Here is a 15,000-nt window from a genome sequence, read left to right as displayed (position 1 = left end):
TCTATCCATCAGCGTTCTCTCTGGAAGGTTCCGGAATCAGCTTTGCTGATCTGTTCCGTCTGGTGGCCTTCTACTGCATCAGCAGGTAAAGCACAACCACACACACACACACACACACACACACACACACACACACACACACACACACACACACACACATAAACACAAACAAACACATGCTGCTTGTATAAGACAAGCATGTGGCAAGGTTTCTGATAAACACACTTTGGGACCTGTACTGTACATTTTGGGAAATGTTGTTTTGACACCAAAGACTGAGAGCATTGACCTCATGGCACAGTCATGTTCTGTACATTAATTTATACATTTGTCATTTTCCTTTACACATTGTTTACAAGTTCAAGTGCATTCTCTTACTTGCTCTCTTTCTATATGATTCCAAACCTTTATTCAGTGGAATTGTAAATACGTTTGTAACTCACTTCTCTTAACTTCTAACTCACTTCTCTCCTTAACACACTTTTGTGTTTGTGTCTGTGATGACCACACACACACATCTCTCTTTCTCTGTCTCTCTCTGTCTCACACTTAAACAACCTCGGTAACCGTGGCTACCTATTAAAAAAGCATCCTGCAAAGATAAACAAGTATAACAAGAATAACAAGTGCAATGATCGAGAAACAGTTCAACAACACATTCTCTTTGACTCTCTCTGTGTCTCTCTGTGACTGTTAGCAGCCTCTTTCTTTCTTTCTTTCTTTCTTTCTTTCTTTCTTTCTTCTTTTTCTCCATATATCTTTCTCTCTTTGGTTCTCTAGCTGTCTTTCTCTTCTCAGCACTGCTCTGTGTTGTGACTCACCTTCTGTCACACACCGTTAGCTCTGTTTGCTGTTGCTGAAGACTGGGCACAGCAGGGGACAACTTAGTTTACGCTGTCGGGAGCACATATTTGTTAGCAGGCCGGCCTGTGTGTGTGTGTGTGTGTGTGTATGTGTTTTTTAAATATGCGCTTGAGAGAGAGATTGTGTGTGTTTGGGGTGTGCACATTTTGTTTTTAAACATTATATATATTAAATATTAAATATGAGAGAGAGAGAGAGAGAGAGAGTGTGTGTGTGTGTGTGTGTGCAGAAAGTGTGTGTGTATGTCTTTGTTGTTGTGTCTGTATGTGTGTGTGTGTGTGTGTTTTGAATTTGAATTGTTTTGAATGTGTGCTCTGTCTGCAATGTGTATCTGTCTGCAATGATGTGCATAGGTTTGTGTGTATGTGTCTGTGTGTGTTGTTTATGTTTGTGTTCCTATCCTGTATATGTGTTTGTGTGCAAGTGTGCATGTGCGTGTGTATGTGTGCGTGCTAGTGGCGTCCAGTCTCACTTCTGCGTTTGTGTCCGGCTGGCTCGGCCTGGGCGCTGCGCCTCCTCTGCTGACCCGTCCGTAGCGCACGAGCGAAAACACAGAGCCATGCGATCGCAGGCCACAGGCCGCAGACACACTCCCGCTTCCTCACCAGTACTCGAGAACGCCAGCGCACTCACTCACCACACACAGGAGCAGTCACAGGATCAGGGTCAAGTGCACTTACTGTAGAAGCTGTAGATCGGTGCTGGTGCACTCAACGCAATGGTTTTAGCATTATATTACATTACATTACATTACATTACATTTGGCTGACGCATTTTTAACCAAAGCGACTAACAACATGGTAAACAGTTTAAGTTTTAAAGCAATTCTCTCAACAATTTTATTAGGACAATTTAAAAACGGTATAGTACAGTAAGAATAAGTGCATCAGTGAGTGCTGTTTTTAAACAGTTGAGTGTCAGTTCAAGACAGGTGGTAAGTGCTAGGATCAGCAAGACTTGTTGTAAGTGGTGCTCTGAGGAGATGTTCTCTAAAAGAGCTGGGTCTTCAGGAGTTTTTTGAAAATGGAGAGGGATGTCCCTGCCCTTGTAGGAACTGGCAGTGTGTTCCACCAACGAGGAACAACAGATGAGAAAAGTTTGGATTGGCCTGAGCGTACCGGTGGCATCAAGCTAACAAGTAGCATCAAGCTAACAAGTGCAGCACAACACCTGCATACTTCACAGCACTGCATGGTGATTGGGTGAATGCTGTGACTGTAGAGAAACACAGCACAGCACAGCACAACATGACTATACTATACTAGCAAAACAATACTACGCATTAAACATATATCTTTGTATAGCATTGTATAGAATTGTGTAGCACATGTATAGCATGCAGCACATAGAGAAATGACAAGACAAGCAAAGACAGTGTGAAGTTGTGGAAGAAGTCCTGTTACAGTAAAAAGTGCCTGTAGGTTTTAAGTTTTTCTATAAAGTGTGTTTTACTTTAGTCTCGGCTTGACCTCAGCTGCCCTTTGGTCTGTTTGGCCGGTGTTTAGAGAACTAAGCCCAGTTATCTCAGCCCTCCCCACCGGGAGACAGGGAGGAGCAGTGGGCTGGATGCTATGCCGGGCTACGCCAACTCCCACTGTGGCCCGCAGGAAACCGGACTCTGTCCCACAGTCCCACAGTCTCACGTCCGCAATCCCAACTGATTCACAGAGTCAGCTTTGAGTTTACATGCACTTACAAAGGCAAATGTAACAAGAAATCCAAACAGCTCTAGATTCAATGTCTACAGTCACTGTCAGTTTAAAAAAAAGCTTTACAAAAACATTACGAACTCCAACGAAGTTACATAAATAAACATCTTTTTTTTGGGGGGGGGGCTTTGTTGCGACGCTCAGTATGACACTGTGCTATCACAGTGCTGGACCTCCACCAACTGTGAACCAATTTTTCTGGGAAGCTTTCACAAAAGCGTTGGCTGGAGGAATGCCATGTTTGGTTTTCTAAGGGAAACATGCAACACATCTGTCACACTTCAATGCAACATAACACAAATCGGAAAGCAATCTGTTAATGAAGATGGCAGCACGCACGGACACAGCGGTTCACGGCTCTCTGACTCCGACTCTGGTGCATGTTGTTTACGTTTTTAGTATGTTGTCTTAGAAAGCGCTAGTGTCAATCTGCCACCATCGAGAGTGCGATAGCACACTCCATCACTGTGCGGTCTGCTGTGCTGCTCAGTGGCTGATAAGGAGAAGCTGCAGAGGGTGATAAAGACAACATTTAAATATGACGTTTTCTATCTACTAATCCATGGACAGGGTACCCCCAGGATCTTCCAACTTAGATTCAAGACTTTTTAAAGGAACCGTATGTAAGAAATGTATTTCAATTAATCATAAAATGGCCCTGATATGTCGCTAGACATTTAAAAATCATGTTCATTTCAAATACTTATATCACTGACAATAGTAATCCGGCCAGGATATTTTTCATGTTGTGTTTTGGCCTGATGCGCCACCCTCCACCTATCTACTAATCACGAAGTCAGTAGTGTTTTGGCATCTGGGTTGCCAGCTCTGCCAGTCCGGGGGGAGGGGGAGGGGATACACTGCTCTACAGTAATTTGAAAGTGATTGTAGTACCAGTTTTGGCCACAATCTTACATACGGTTCCTTTAATACCACTTTGAATCAAGTCAAATTTAAAACCAACTTCGTAACTGTCCTGCCCACCCTGGATAACATGGCCAAATCTCGATGCCTCTCTGGAACGAAAAGGATCATCAGAGACCACGTCCATCCCGCACACCGCCTGCTCACCCAGCTGCCCCCTGGAAGGACACACAGAAGCATAAAACCTATGAAATAAAATAAAAAACAAGGAGTTTATGAGTCTATTGGACCTGCATCTGGGCATGGAGTACCTACGGCCTGAGGGAAGTAGCTTAACCCATTCGCGCTGGATGCTGCATGACGCAACATTGACCCTCCCGCTGGATGCTGCGTAGCGCAACATTGACCCTCCCGCTGGATGCTGCGTAGCGCAGCATGCTTTTTATTTCATGTTTCTAGGTGCTACAGAGGCTTAGATATTACATTTTGGTAGACGTTGACAATTTTTAGTATGTTTTCAGAAATAAGGTTATTTAGTCTAGAATGCCATAGGATTCTATAGGCGTTTTTAGCAGGCATTTTAGGAGTAAATGGGTTAAACTGGCAGGACAAGGGGTTGCTAGGGTCAGCTGAAATGGACTGGGCCTTCTTTGCCACCTTGTTGGAATAGACGTGGGAGAGAGTGGGGACGGTACTTTCTAGTCATTTTTTTGTTTTTTATGGACAGAGAACCAAACTAGCAGATAAAACAGAAGGTTAAAAAAAACTCAGTAAAACAGGAATAAAACATTCTCATAAAAGTGGGGTCAACGTTAAAATTCCTCAGTTCATGATAAAAGTACAGTACATGCGCTTAAGTGCAATACTCTTTCCATGTGAAATAGACTGTCTGTATTATCCCTCTCTATGTTATTAATGTATTACAATGCCACGTTCACTGTCATTGTCCTGAGTGTTTAGTTCCATCTTGTTTTTTAGCTATGTTTTTTATTGTTATTGTTTTACCCAAAATGCACTTCATCAGATGTAGCAACTCCAATTTTGTCGCACAGGCGACTGCACAATGACAATAAAGGCTATCTATCTATATCTGTCTATTTCTCCAGGCTTGTCCTATATGTAGGTCAGAGTGAAATATTATGTACTGTCATTCTTATAACATAACAGGAATCTATATATCTTTTGGCTGTTTTGTTTGTCCTGTCTTGTTGAGTTTAGTTTACCTTTGCCCACTGTGTCGTTTGACCCACATTGTGTTTCCCGTGTTTCCTGTGCAGGGATGTGTTGCCCTTTACCCTGAAGCTTCCGGAAGTGGTGGCCACGGCTAAGAGCCAGGCAGAGCTGGAGGAGATGGCCCAGCTAGGGGCAGGTATGGTGGGGCAACAAAGGCCCCCTCTTTCTGATTATCCTCAGAGATCAGACAAACATATGTGTTTGTGGAGATATGAAGGTTTTGGTTCCTAAACGCTATATCTCCATTTTTGAAAACATTGATAAGCCATGTTATTTATGGTAATATTGCAATTATGTTGTATCGATTCAGTTAAGATAAATCAAATAACAATAACCCAATTACAGTTCCACTAAAATCAAAGAATAAGATCAAAATAAAATAAAAAAAATATTTATGAAAATTCATTCAAATATATATAGCATTTTGGAACCAAACTCTTCATATAGAGAGAGAGATAGAGAAAACGAGAGTAGATAGATAGTGTTTTTGCGTCTTATAAAAACAAGAGTTTTCTACACTTGTTTTACGTTTTCTGGGATGTCAAGGTTGTTGAAAGTGTAAACACAGGTGTTGTTTTTTAACAATAAAACCCACATGTTGCTTCAGTGATGTGGGTGGGGTCGGGTGAGAAAAGTCTGCAGTGGAGAGTAATTTATGCATGTGTGTGTCTCTGTCAAACAGCTCTTACTGCAGCTAAAGGCAGTGTTATTCCGCTCAAGGCACAGTGTTAAATACTGGAAAGTGTTGAATACTGCACGGTGTTGGATACAACAGTGTGTCAAATACTACACATTGTTGAATACTGCACAGTGTTAAATACTACATGGTTGAATAGAGCAGTGTGTTGAAAACTGCACAGTGTTGAATACAACACAGTGTTAAATAGTGTTGAATACAGCACAGTGTTTAAAACTGCACAGTGTTGAATAGAGCAGTGTGTTAAATACTACACAGTGTTGAATGCAACAGTGTGTCAAATATTACACAGTGTTGAATATTGTACAGTGTTAAATACTACACAGTGTTGAATAGAGCAGTGTGTTAAATACTACACAGTGTTGAATTATGTACAGTGTTAAATACTACACAGTGTTGAATAGAGCAGTGTGTTAAATACTACACAGTGTTGAATAGAGCAGTGTGTTCAATACTACACAGTGTTGAATACTGTACAGTGTTAAATACTACACAGTGTTGAATAGAGCAGTGTGTTAAATACTACACAGTGTTGAATAGAGCAGTGTTAGATACAGTGTCATTCGCAGTCCTGCTGAGCTCCCTGTGAGTAACCACAGGACGGTGGAGGGTATTAGAGGGCTGGGGGGAGAGAGGGAGGGTGTGGTGGGCACTGGGAGGCCTCCTGAAGCGACGTCTCTCCTCCTGGAAAACACCAGGCACGGGCTTCCCCACAGCAGACGCCCAGCGCTCTCTCTCTCTCTCTCTCTGTCTCTCTCTCTCTGTCTCTCTGCCAAGAGTTTCCGTAGAGCAGTCTGTTTGTGTGTTTCTTTGCATGTATGTCAGTGTTTAGGATGTGTTTAAAGATGTGATTCATTCATTGCAGGAAGATCCCTTTTCCATTCGCTTTGGTGTTATTTAAAGGTGCACAAAAATGGACCTACGTGGGAAAACACCACGATGTGCATCATGAGTAAATGGTGGTGGTTAAAGGACAATTTAGAGTCTACATTATATAAGAGTACTGTTGTTCCTGCAAAACATCCTTATTCCTGGTTGGCTGTGAGATGAATGGTAAGAATGGTCCCTCACTAGCTCTGCCTGTTGAACTTGTTCAGGTGCGTTACTGTGTGCTTTCTGCTTGTGTAGGTAGGCCTACTCCATTCATGGTTGTCGTCATTCGCTTCATACAGTACAAGCACAGACAGTCAGCCAGGCAGTCCTGTGAAATAGGATCCCTTTTGAAAGCTACAGTACAGGCCACTCAAAGATCACAGATGACTGTGGGGCCATGAAGTAGCCTTCCTACAGTATCTGTGATTCAGAGATTGCATTCAGATGGATGCCTATGCATTTACAGTGAGGGTAAGACCATACGTTAGGGTCAGTATGCCCTGGTGAGATATTGTTATTGGCAGGTAACGTAAACCGTATACATTAAACTGTAAAGAATCGATGAACTAGCTTAATGGGTGTTGCAAGAGTCATGTGCAGTTGTACTGAGATTGCATTGTTGAATTAGGGTGAGCTGGATTCTGAAAAGAACTACCCTAAGGATGAGCTCAACAACCTCCGGACATGACTGACTGCCCTAATTATAGAAATAATAAATGTATCCTGGACACGTTTATCAGAAAAAAGTTGCAAACACTTATAGACACCAGCATCCACAGAGCTAGAAGGGTCAAGGCTCAGGAAACACACACACACACACAGATCCTGCATCGCGTCAAAACAGAAACCCGGCTAAAGGGAAGGAAGAGAGGGAGGGCAAGCTGATGGACGGTGGGGGAGGAGAGAAACAAGAGAGAGCGAGGGAGCAGAGAAAAAAAAATAGAGGAGAGGGAGGGAGGGCGGGGAAAAAAAGGGTCGCCTCAGCTCCAAAGTCCGCCTACCCTGGCTATTTGCATGAGTGAGTCAGTGGAGGCTGGGCGTCTATGTGTGTGTGTGTGTGTGTGTGTGTGCGCGCGCGCGCGTGTGTGTGTTTCGGCATTTGTGAATCAGCGTTGGAACCAGCTGCAGCTCTGTCACGGCTGCTCTGCCACTGTGGATCAGTGGGCCAGCGCAAGACCTCTACCAACCAGAAACGAGGGAGGAGGAGAAGAAGAAAAAGAAGAAGAAGACAATATATCAGACAGAAGGAGGAGTGGTAGACAGAGTTATTGGAGGACAAGTTGCTGGAGACATTGAGAAGGAAGAAAAACAAAAAGCAATGGAGAGAGAAGAAGCTATCCTGTGCTAGCTATCCTGCGGCTCAGCTTTCTCTCCCTCTCATGCAAACTTTAGCATCTATGGATTAATCACTTCATGGTTCGTATTGTGAGGGGCAGTTCTCTCCGATTCTGGGACTTGCACTGTAGAGGGTGTTGACTATTTTGTGTCATTTTTGTGTTGTTCTGTTATTGTTTATTTCTTTCTCTCTGTTCTTGTTTTTTTTTCTCTCTCTCTCTCTCTCTCTCTCTCTTTCTTTCTAAAAGGCTTCTGGGACTCTGGTCCACACGCTAACAGACGAGCCTCTTCCTCCTCCTCTTCCTCCTTCACCTCTTCCCCGTCCCACTGCCTCTCTCAGGGCCGAAGGCTCAGTCCTCGGCGTTGCGGAGCTCCAGTGGAGGAAGGGAGCTCTCGCTCTGCACCGGCCCACCAAGAGTCTCCTCTAGCTGGGTCGCTCGCTAGCGCGCCCCCTCCCCAGCCTCACCACCACCACCACCACCAGCCCCTGGACAAGAGCCAGTCCAGCACCGCCGCGCTGTGCTTCGTCAACCCTCTCTTCCTGCAGACCCATCGGCCGACCCATCGGCCGCTCCTGCCGGACACTTGGGCCTCCGAGGGCCCCTCGAGCCCGGGCGGACCGAACTCTAGCGGGAAGCCTCGGGCACCCCCACCTCCGAGACCTCCTCCCCCGCGGTCGTGGCCCCTAAGACCCCGAGCCTCTACTGCCCCCGTCCCTGTGCAGAGGACGATGCTCCAGACTGCCGGCCCCTTTCACAGCAGCGCCACCTCCACCTCCGCCCCCACCGGGCGTCCGCAGTCCCCACAGAGGTCCCCACCCGCCTACATGGGCACCAGCCACAGCAAAAGTCGGGGCGCCACCAAGAAGCCCGGCCTGCCCATCCCCGTGCCCCGGCTGCAGCCCAAGAAGAAGCTGCCCGACGTGGACTCGCACTACTGCCACATCGCCCTGGACGACGAGACCATCGCCAAGGCGCTGGCGCAAACCAAGCTGCCCCACCACAGGGGGCCCGTGTTGTCGTTGTCGCCGCCGCCGCCACCGCCCGGAGGAGGGGAGGGCGGTCGCGGTCACGGACACGGTCACTCCAGCAGCCCGTCTTCTCCCAGCCCGAGTCGGAGTCCGAGCTCGAGCCCCACCAGGAAGCCCGTTCAGCACCACCAGCCGCCGGCGCAGTCCCACTCGGGCAGGGAGCAGCGGCTCAGCTGCCTGAGCTTCTCCACCACCACCTCCTCGTCCTCGGCCTCGTCCGGCGGCTCCCAGGGGGGCCTCTCCCCCGGCCACCGCGGCCTCCAGCGCTCGCCTGTGCTCCGGGGCCGAGCCCCTGCGGAGCACAGCAGCGAGGACGACGGAGACGAGGAAGACGAGGAAGAGGAGGAGGAGTATGACGACGACAACTACGGCGTGGGGCTGGAGCAGGACCTGCAGCTGCGTCTCCAGGCGCCGTACCGCTATCGCGGGCGCCTAGCGCTCCCCGGCCGCGGTGGACCGCGCTCCCTGCCGGGGCCGACGGCCCTGCACATCCTCCCGCGCGCGCTCAAGGGACAGTTCCGCAAGGTGAGCGGCATGCTGGGATCGCTGGCCACCACGCCCGAGCGCAGGGCCGTGCGGCGCGTGGCCGAGCTCGCCCGCAACAAGGGCTCCTACTTCGGCTGCCTGGTGCAGGACTACGTCAGCTTCATGCTAGAGAATGGCGGCGGGGCAGCTGGTGGCCTGCACACCTCCGCACTGGACCTCCTGCAGACCCTCCGCCACTTTATCACGCAGATGAAGGCCTACCTGATCCACAGCTCCGAGCTTCAGCCGCCCATCGAGTCCTTCATCCCAGAGGACCAAATAGGTAAGACTCTCCATCTTCAAACTTTCCCCTTTTTTATCATTTGAGGGACCTAATCTTATAATCTGACCATATTTTACAGTCTCTTCTTATCATAACAGCTGATTATAACACTTCAATGATTTAAATTAGATTATAATCACATCAATATGTCTTTTCATATATTGCTACCCCTATTGAGTTAGCGCTTGGCAAGTGTTAGCATATTAGCAGGATGCTACACTGTGAGAGCATGAGTAGTAAAAAAAGAAACCCAGTTTCAGCTTGTATTCTCAAACCCTCTGGGAGTTGTTTGTAACTTACATGGGTAAATACCATCTGATAAAAACATCCCATGGTGATTCTGTGTGCTATAGTGTATGTGAGTGTATTGAGAAATCCCTCCGAGAGAGATCCTCTGAGTTTGAGTACAAGTCACTGTGGCCACAGTGACTAACCGTGCTCTGTTATTTTTGGCTGGAGAGCTTCGCGCTGTATGAAGCTCTCGTCAGGTGGATGCCAACTGAGTAAGCACATAGGAATTGAAGGATCGCAAAGCCACAGGGCCGTAATGAAATATGACCTCTTTATATGGAGCCAGTGGTGCGGCTGGGTGGTTTTGTCACAAAACAAAACAAAGTCAAAAAAGAATACATCCACTGCCCTGTAACAAATGCATGATCAGCTGAGAGAAAGACGTGTGTCTGTGTGTGTGTGTGTGTGTGTGTGTGTGTGTGTGTGTGTGTGTGTGTGTGTGTGTGTGTGTGTGTGTGTATGTGAGAGAGAGAGTGTGTGAGTGAGTGAGTGAGTGTGTGTTTATGTGTGGTATGTGTATTCTGAGTGGACACAAGTTTTCATTTAGACATGAAAGGTTGTGTGCAGTGCAATGTTTATTAATGTGTATGGGCCATGTTAGGCCACGTTTTGTTCTTTGTGCAGAACGACAAGCCAGGCCTTGTTCAGAGAGACGGATGGCTGAAATGAAAGGGATTCCTTCTAATACAGGGCGTTGAGCCACTGTACAGAAAGGAAAGATTGACCTCAATGGAAGAGCAGTGTACTGTAAAAAAACTGTTTCACCTACATTGGGCCTTTACATTTAATATAATGAGCAGATTTGGTTAAAGTAAGATAGGCATACATCAAGAAAAATGTGAAAATACATTCTGTTAAGTATTGTATGAAGTATTAGCATGTAAGTATTCATTTATAAGTATTTTACTCTGCAGAGGGGTTAACAAAGGCTCCATAAGCAGACATGAAGGGCTCATTAGAGTCATTGTGTCCTCAGGACTGGGATATTTTGGACAGAGGTATTTTGGACTGAGGTGGTTGGCAGACTGCTGTGAACTTGACTTGTTTTCGGCAGTGCTGGAATCCACGGGCACATTAGAGAATGTTCGCTGTTTGAACACATACTGCTCCTCTGAAGATGACAGTGTGGTTGGAACGCTCATGGTTGTGTAAAGGTTACCTTCCAAAAATGGGAATAGTGTTTTGTGAAAGCACTGAAAAGAACCCCAATGGGTTTGCAAAGAATACAGAGATAAGAACATGGTTCCCACGGGTCATGGAATTTCTGGAATATCAAGGAATTTTGGAAAGTCTATTCCACAATTCCATGGAATGAACATTGCCAAAATACATTAATAGCTCAGGTAGAGGTGCGTACATCCAAAACGCAGGTGCAGGACAAAAGGGTCAAATAATCAAAAACAAAGTTGAATGTCCGCACACTGGTGAAATAAAAAATAAAAGATAAAGCAAAATGGGAGCAAGTGTGCGGACATTCAACTTTGTTTTCAAAATACATTAATACAAATATTCCCACGGATAACTGGTGCATATCTGGTTATTAGCTTTACTGCTTGCTTGAGTAGCCCAACTTTGTTTATTCAGTGCCCATCTCTTGCTCTAAAAAAGTAAACGATCCTTAAACACTACGCGACTGCCAAGTCACTGGACTGTCAAATCATGGAAATTAATTTTTTGGTCAGGAAAAGTCATGTAATTTTACATTTGACTTAGAGTGGGAACCCTGTAAGAAATCATATTTGACATTAAGTATGTTCGGTCATGATAAGTGGCCATTGTTTTTTTTAAACTCTTTTTTAACTTTTTTTTTACTTTTTTCTTTTTGTTTTTGATTAGTAATTTACATAAAGGATGTGTTTCATGAGGATCTTATCTAGTGATGTGAAACAAAACATTCCAGAAACAAAACATTTTGATTATCAATCCAGTCCACATAAAGGCTGTGTGCTTGACTGGAGACAATGTTTTGGTGAGGAGTACATGGCAGACATAAGCAAACGACTTTCCTGTAGCCTTTTAGTCCAGGAAGTGTTTACACATGCAGATGGGGGCTGAATAGACTGTCAACATAGCGTGAGTTATGAGTGTCCAAGAGAGAGAGAGAGAGAGAGAGAGAGAGAGACCCGTGTTTGTTTTGAAGCTCTATTTGCATAGTATAATACTGAGTTGCCTCAGACATATTGCCAGTCAATGGACTCAGTTCTGTTTCCATTCTAAAACACACGATTGCAGTGATCCTCAGTGTTATTTTAGGAAAGGGAAGTGACACTATAGTCTCCGAGCAGTGCTTGTTGATTCAGTATTCACGACACTCCAGTGTTTGATCTGAGAATAGACATATGATGGACATTGGACATCCGTCAGTAAGATTCCACTGAATGCATATAATTTTACCATAGTTGAATCATACTGATATTGCACATTGTTTTGTCTGAGATGGCTGTTGTGCAGTGCCAGTTTGTATCATGGGGAAGTGAAGAGCATTCTGGTTAACAGTGAGACTGGACTGGATGACAAATATTGTGCAACACTTGAAAGTCGTCAATGAGTGATGCCAGGAAAGAGCATGCCAGTCAGAGTGCGTTGTGTGCCTGGATCTTTGTGAAAGCCTTGTGAAAGATTTGAAGCTGACTTGAGAAACATCATTCCCTCAGTGACTTGAGCGCCACAGCAAGAACTTGATCAGTGAAGTGGTACATGTCAATATCATACAGTAGGTTGCATTTCGGGCAGTCCGTGTACAGCAAAGCTCAGGTGGGCACTATGCGGTATTGACAGTGGTTAGTGAGGTTCCCCCTTTGCTGTAAAGCGCTTTGAAAAAATCATGTCATGATTTGAAGCTGATACTAGAACAGGGGTGCCCCATTTGGGGCCCGCAGGATTGGCCCTTTGTAGGAAAGAATTTGGCCACCTCCGCTCTAGAACACCTTGCTCTAGAACACCTTTCACTCAGTGACCTGAGCACCACAGCAAGAACTTGACCAGCGATGTGGTACGTGCCAGTATCACAGAGCAGGTTTCACTTTCAGGCAGTCCGTGTACAGCCTGAGCCTGTACAGCCTCTCTGGGAGGGAGAGGGATGGCTTGATTGGGTGGTTGATTAAATCTGTCTCTGTGAGGAAGCAGACAGGAGCCACCAAGCGGCGTGTGAAAGTTTCTTGGAGAAAGCCTGGACAATGGGCTGACTGGGAGTGGGTGGAAAGTTGATTGGCTGCTGGAACGTGTGGGTCACATTCTTTGGCACTAGAGAGTCCTTCCAGCACCATATCCCATGAAGCATATCCAGTGAAGCTATATTAGTATACAAGCACTCACTTATGAAAACATACAGTATCAGCAGAGGTCAATTACAGTAATTTCCTGTGTATTAGCTGCATTGTGTATAAACCGCAGGACAGTGTTTTATGCAAGTAAAAAAAAAACAACAACATATTAATACCATATTATTACACGGCTCTACATTCACTTGAATGGGCCTTCCCAACGTTCGGTGGTCTGCTAATTCTCAATAACAGACCGTTGCTAAGTATAACAGACCGCTGTCAAGGAAAATGGGCTTTGTGCTTCTATTTCACGTCTTTTATATCACTACGCAAGGACTGGAACTTCATTCAAAAGTGAAAGCAGGCCCCAGCTGTGGCGCAACTGGCTGGGGCACCTGCACCGTACACCTGCGACCCGGGTTCGATTCCCGCCCCGTGCTCCTTTCCGGATCCCACCCTGACTCTCTCTCCCACTCACTTCCTGTCATTCTCCACTATCCTATAATTAAAGCCATAAAAAGCCCCCCCCCCCCCCCCACCCAAAAAAAAAGTGAAAGCAGACGGTTGATCAGCTGTGTTCTAAAGAATGTTTGATTCAAGTTCAGCGTGTGCTGTTGTCGAACTATTTGTTTCTCACCAAAAGCCACGATGAAACGGTAACAAATAGGCTATAGCCTATGTAGACTAAAGAGTCACATCGTGGGGAGTTTATTGTTTCGTGTTGGCAAGTAGCCGTGTAATAAGCGGGCATTTTCCATAAAAATGTTAAAAAAGATAAAAACTTTTTTTATAAAAAAAAATGTTGATTCCATGTTTCTACCACATTGTCTTACAACCTTTTGGCATATGGCAGTGTCCTTTTCAGTCAGAACAAACATATTGGTCAAGAGAAAATCAACATTACATCAATATTTGCCAGGGGTATGAATAATTTTGTTGTTAACTGTATAGGCTATAGCAGGGTATTCGGGGGGGGGGGAAACGATTTCCCCTTCCTTCGTTTGTGAAAATATTTACAATATTTCTGTTAACAATGATAAAAACAGCAGGGGAAGGGTGACATGAACACTTCGAGCAAACAGGTGGCCAATCAGAGATTTGAAAACAAAGGAGAGACCAACATGTCACAATGCAAAAACGCCAGTTTCCCTATTTACATGCAACTGCGAAACTGGAGTTTTCCAAATCGTTTTTGTGGTTTTCGTGTAAATGAGAGGCCAAACCAAGTTGAAAGTCTGTGTTTTCCCTTCGTGTAAACGGGATCTGTATTACTTACAAGCTGCTTTGAGGCAACACATCAAAAGAGCAATGCACCAGGCTAACATATGGAACCTTGCCTTGGCTCCTAGCCCACAGTTACCAAGTCCTTCAGACTGGGGATGGATTGATACAGATGCAGCCACGTTCGACAATACTCACTGAGGCATCACAGGCATGCTATGAGCTTGTGCACTGTGGTTGTAAAAAGGGTTGTACCGGGCACTGTAAATGCAAAAAGGCAGCATTAATGTGCACAGCACTCTGCACATGTGCTGGTGACTGCAGTGACTAAAGCTGTTTTGTAGGCCTTTTTCTTACCCCCAAAAGCTAAGGGCTCTACAACAACGTTCAACTGTACTATTTTAGAATATCGATATGTTACCTGTTCAATGTTACACTGGGGATTTGTGAGAGGAGTTCAAGTTGTGAGTTTCTGATAGCTCAAGTTCAAGTAGGGCTACATTTTTGTCATATCCATATTTATATGGAATTATTTGGTGAAATTATACATTTTGTACTTGGATTTGCCCAATCATTGGATCTTTTGCCAGTGATCTTCACTGCACTTGATGATGTTGACCTCTTAGAGTGCTATCAATGCTATAGATGAGTTCCTCATGCCCAGAAACATGGAAAAACATATTTAGTTTACATTTCTATCACATTTAGATCCTAAGATACACCCATTTCTAATTTCGGGCCTAGAAATTTTATATCACAGTGGTACAGGTGAGTTACAGGATAATAGAAGTAGAAGTCCATAAACCCCTCAG

The 15,000-nt window shown here is 45.3% G+C and overlaps 1 protein-coding gene across 2 annotated transcripts in view; it reads left to right on the top strand.

Moving 5' to 3' along the window:
- Positions 1–15,000, top strand: part of LOC143130694 (ras and Rab interactor 2-like) — a 55,126-nt gene that overhangs the window by 30,752 nt on the left and 9,374 nt on the right. For both annotated transcript variants that reach the window (XM_076290004.1, XM_076290003.1), the window contains 3 exons: positions 13–85; positions 4,715–4,806; positions 7,824–9,413. In XM_076290004.1, coding sequence (XP_076146119.1) covers positions 13–85; positions 4,715–4,806; positions 7,824–9,413 — 1,755 coding nt within the window. The remainder of the gene's footprint in view (positions 1–12; positions 86–4,714; positions 4,807–7,823; positions 9,414–15,000) is intronic.

This window comes from Alosa pseudoharengus, unplaced genomic scaffold (genome assembly GCF_046254945.1).
Source record: "Alosa pseudoharengus isolate Yale_2024_CS ecotype anadromous, Long Island Sound unplaced genomic scaffold, YU_APseudo_1.1 YU_APseudo_1.1_scf_1, whole genome shotgun sequence".
NCBI classification, from domain to species: Eukaryota; Metazoa; Chordata; class Actinopteri; order Clupeiformes; family Clupeidae; genus Alosa; species Alosa pseudoharengus.
The sequence above is the reverse complement of the archived record's forward strand: the minus strand, read 5'-3'. Positions and strand labels throughout refer to the sequence as shown.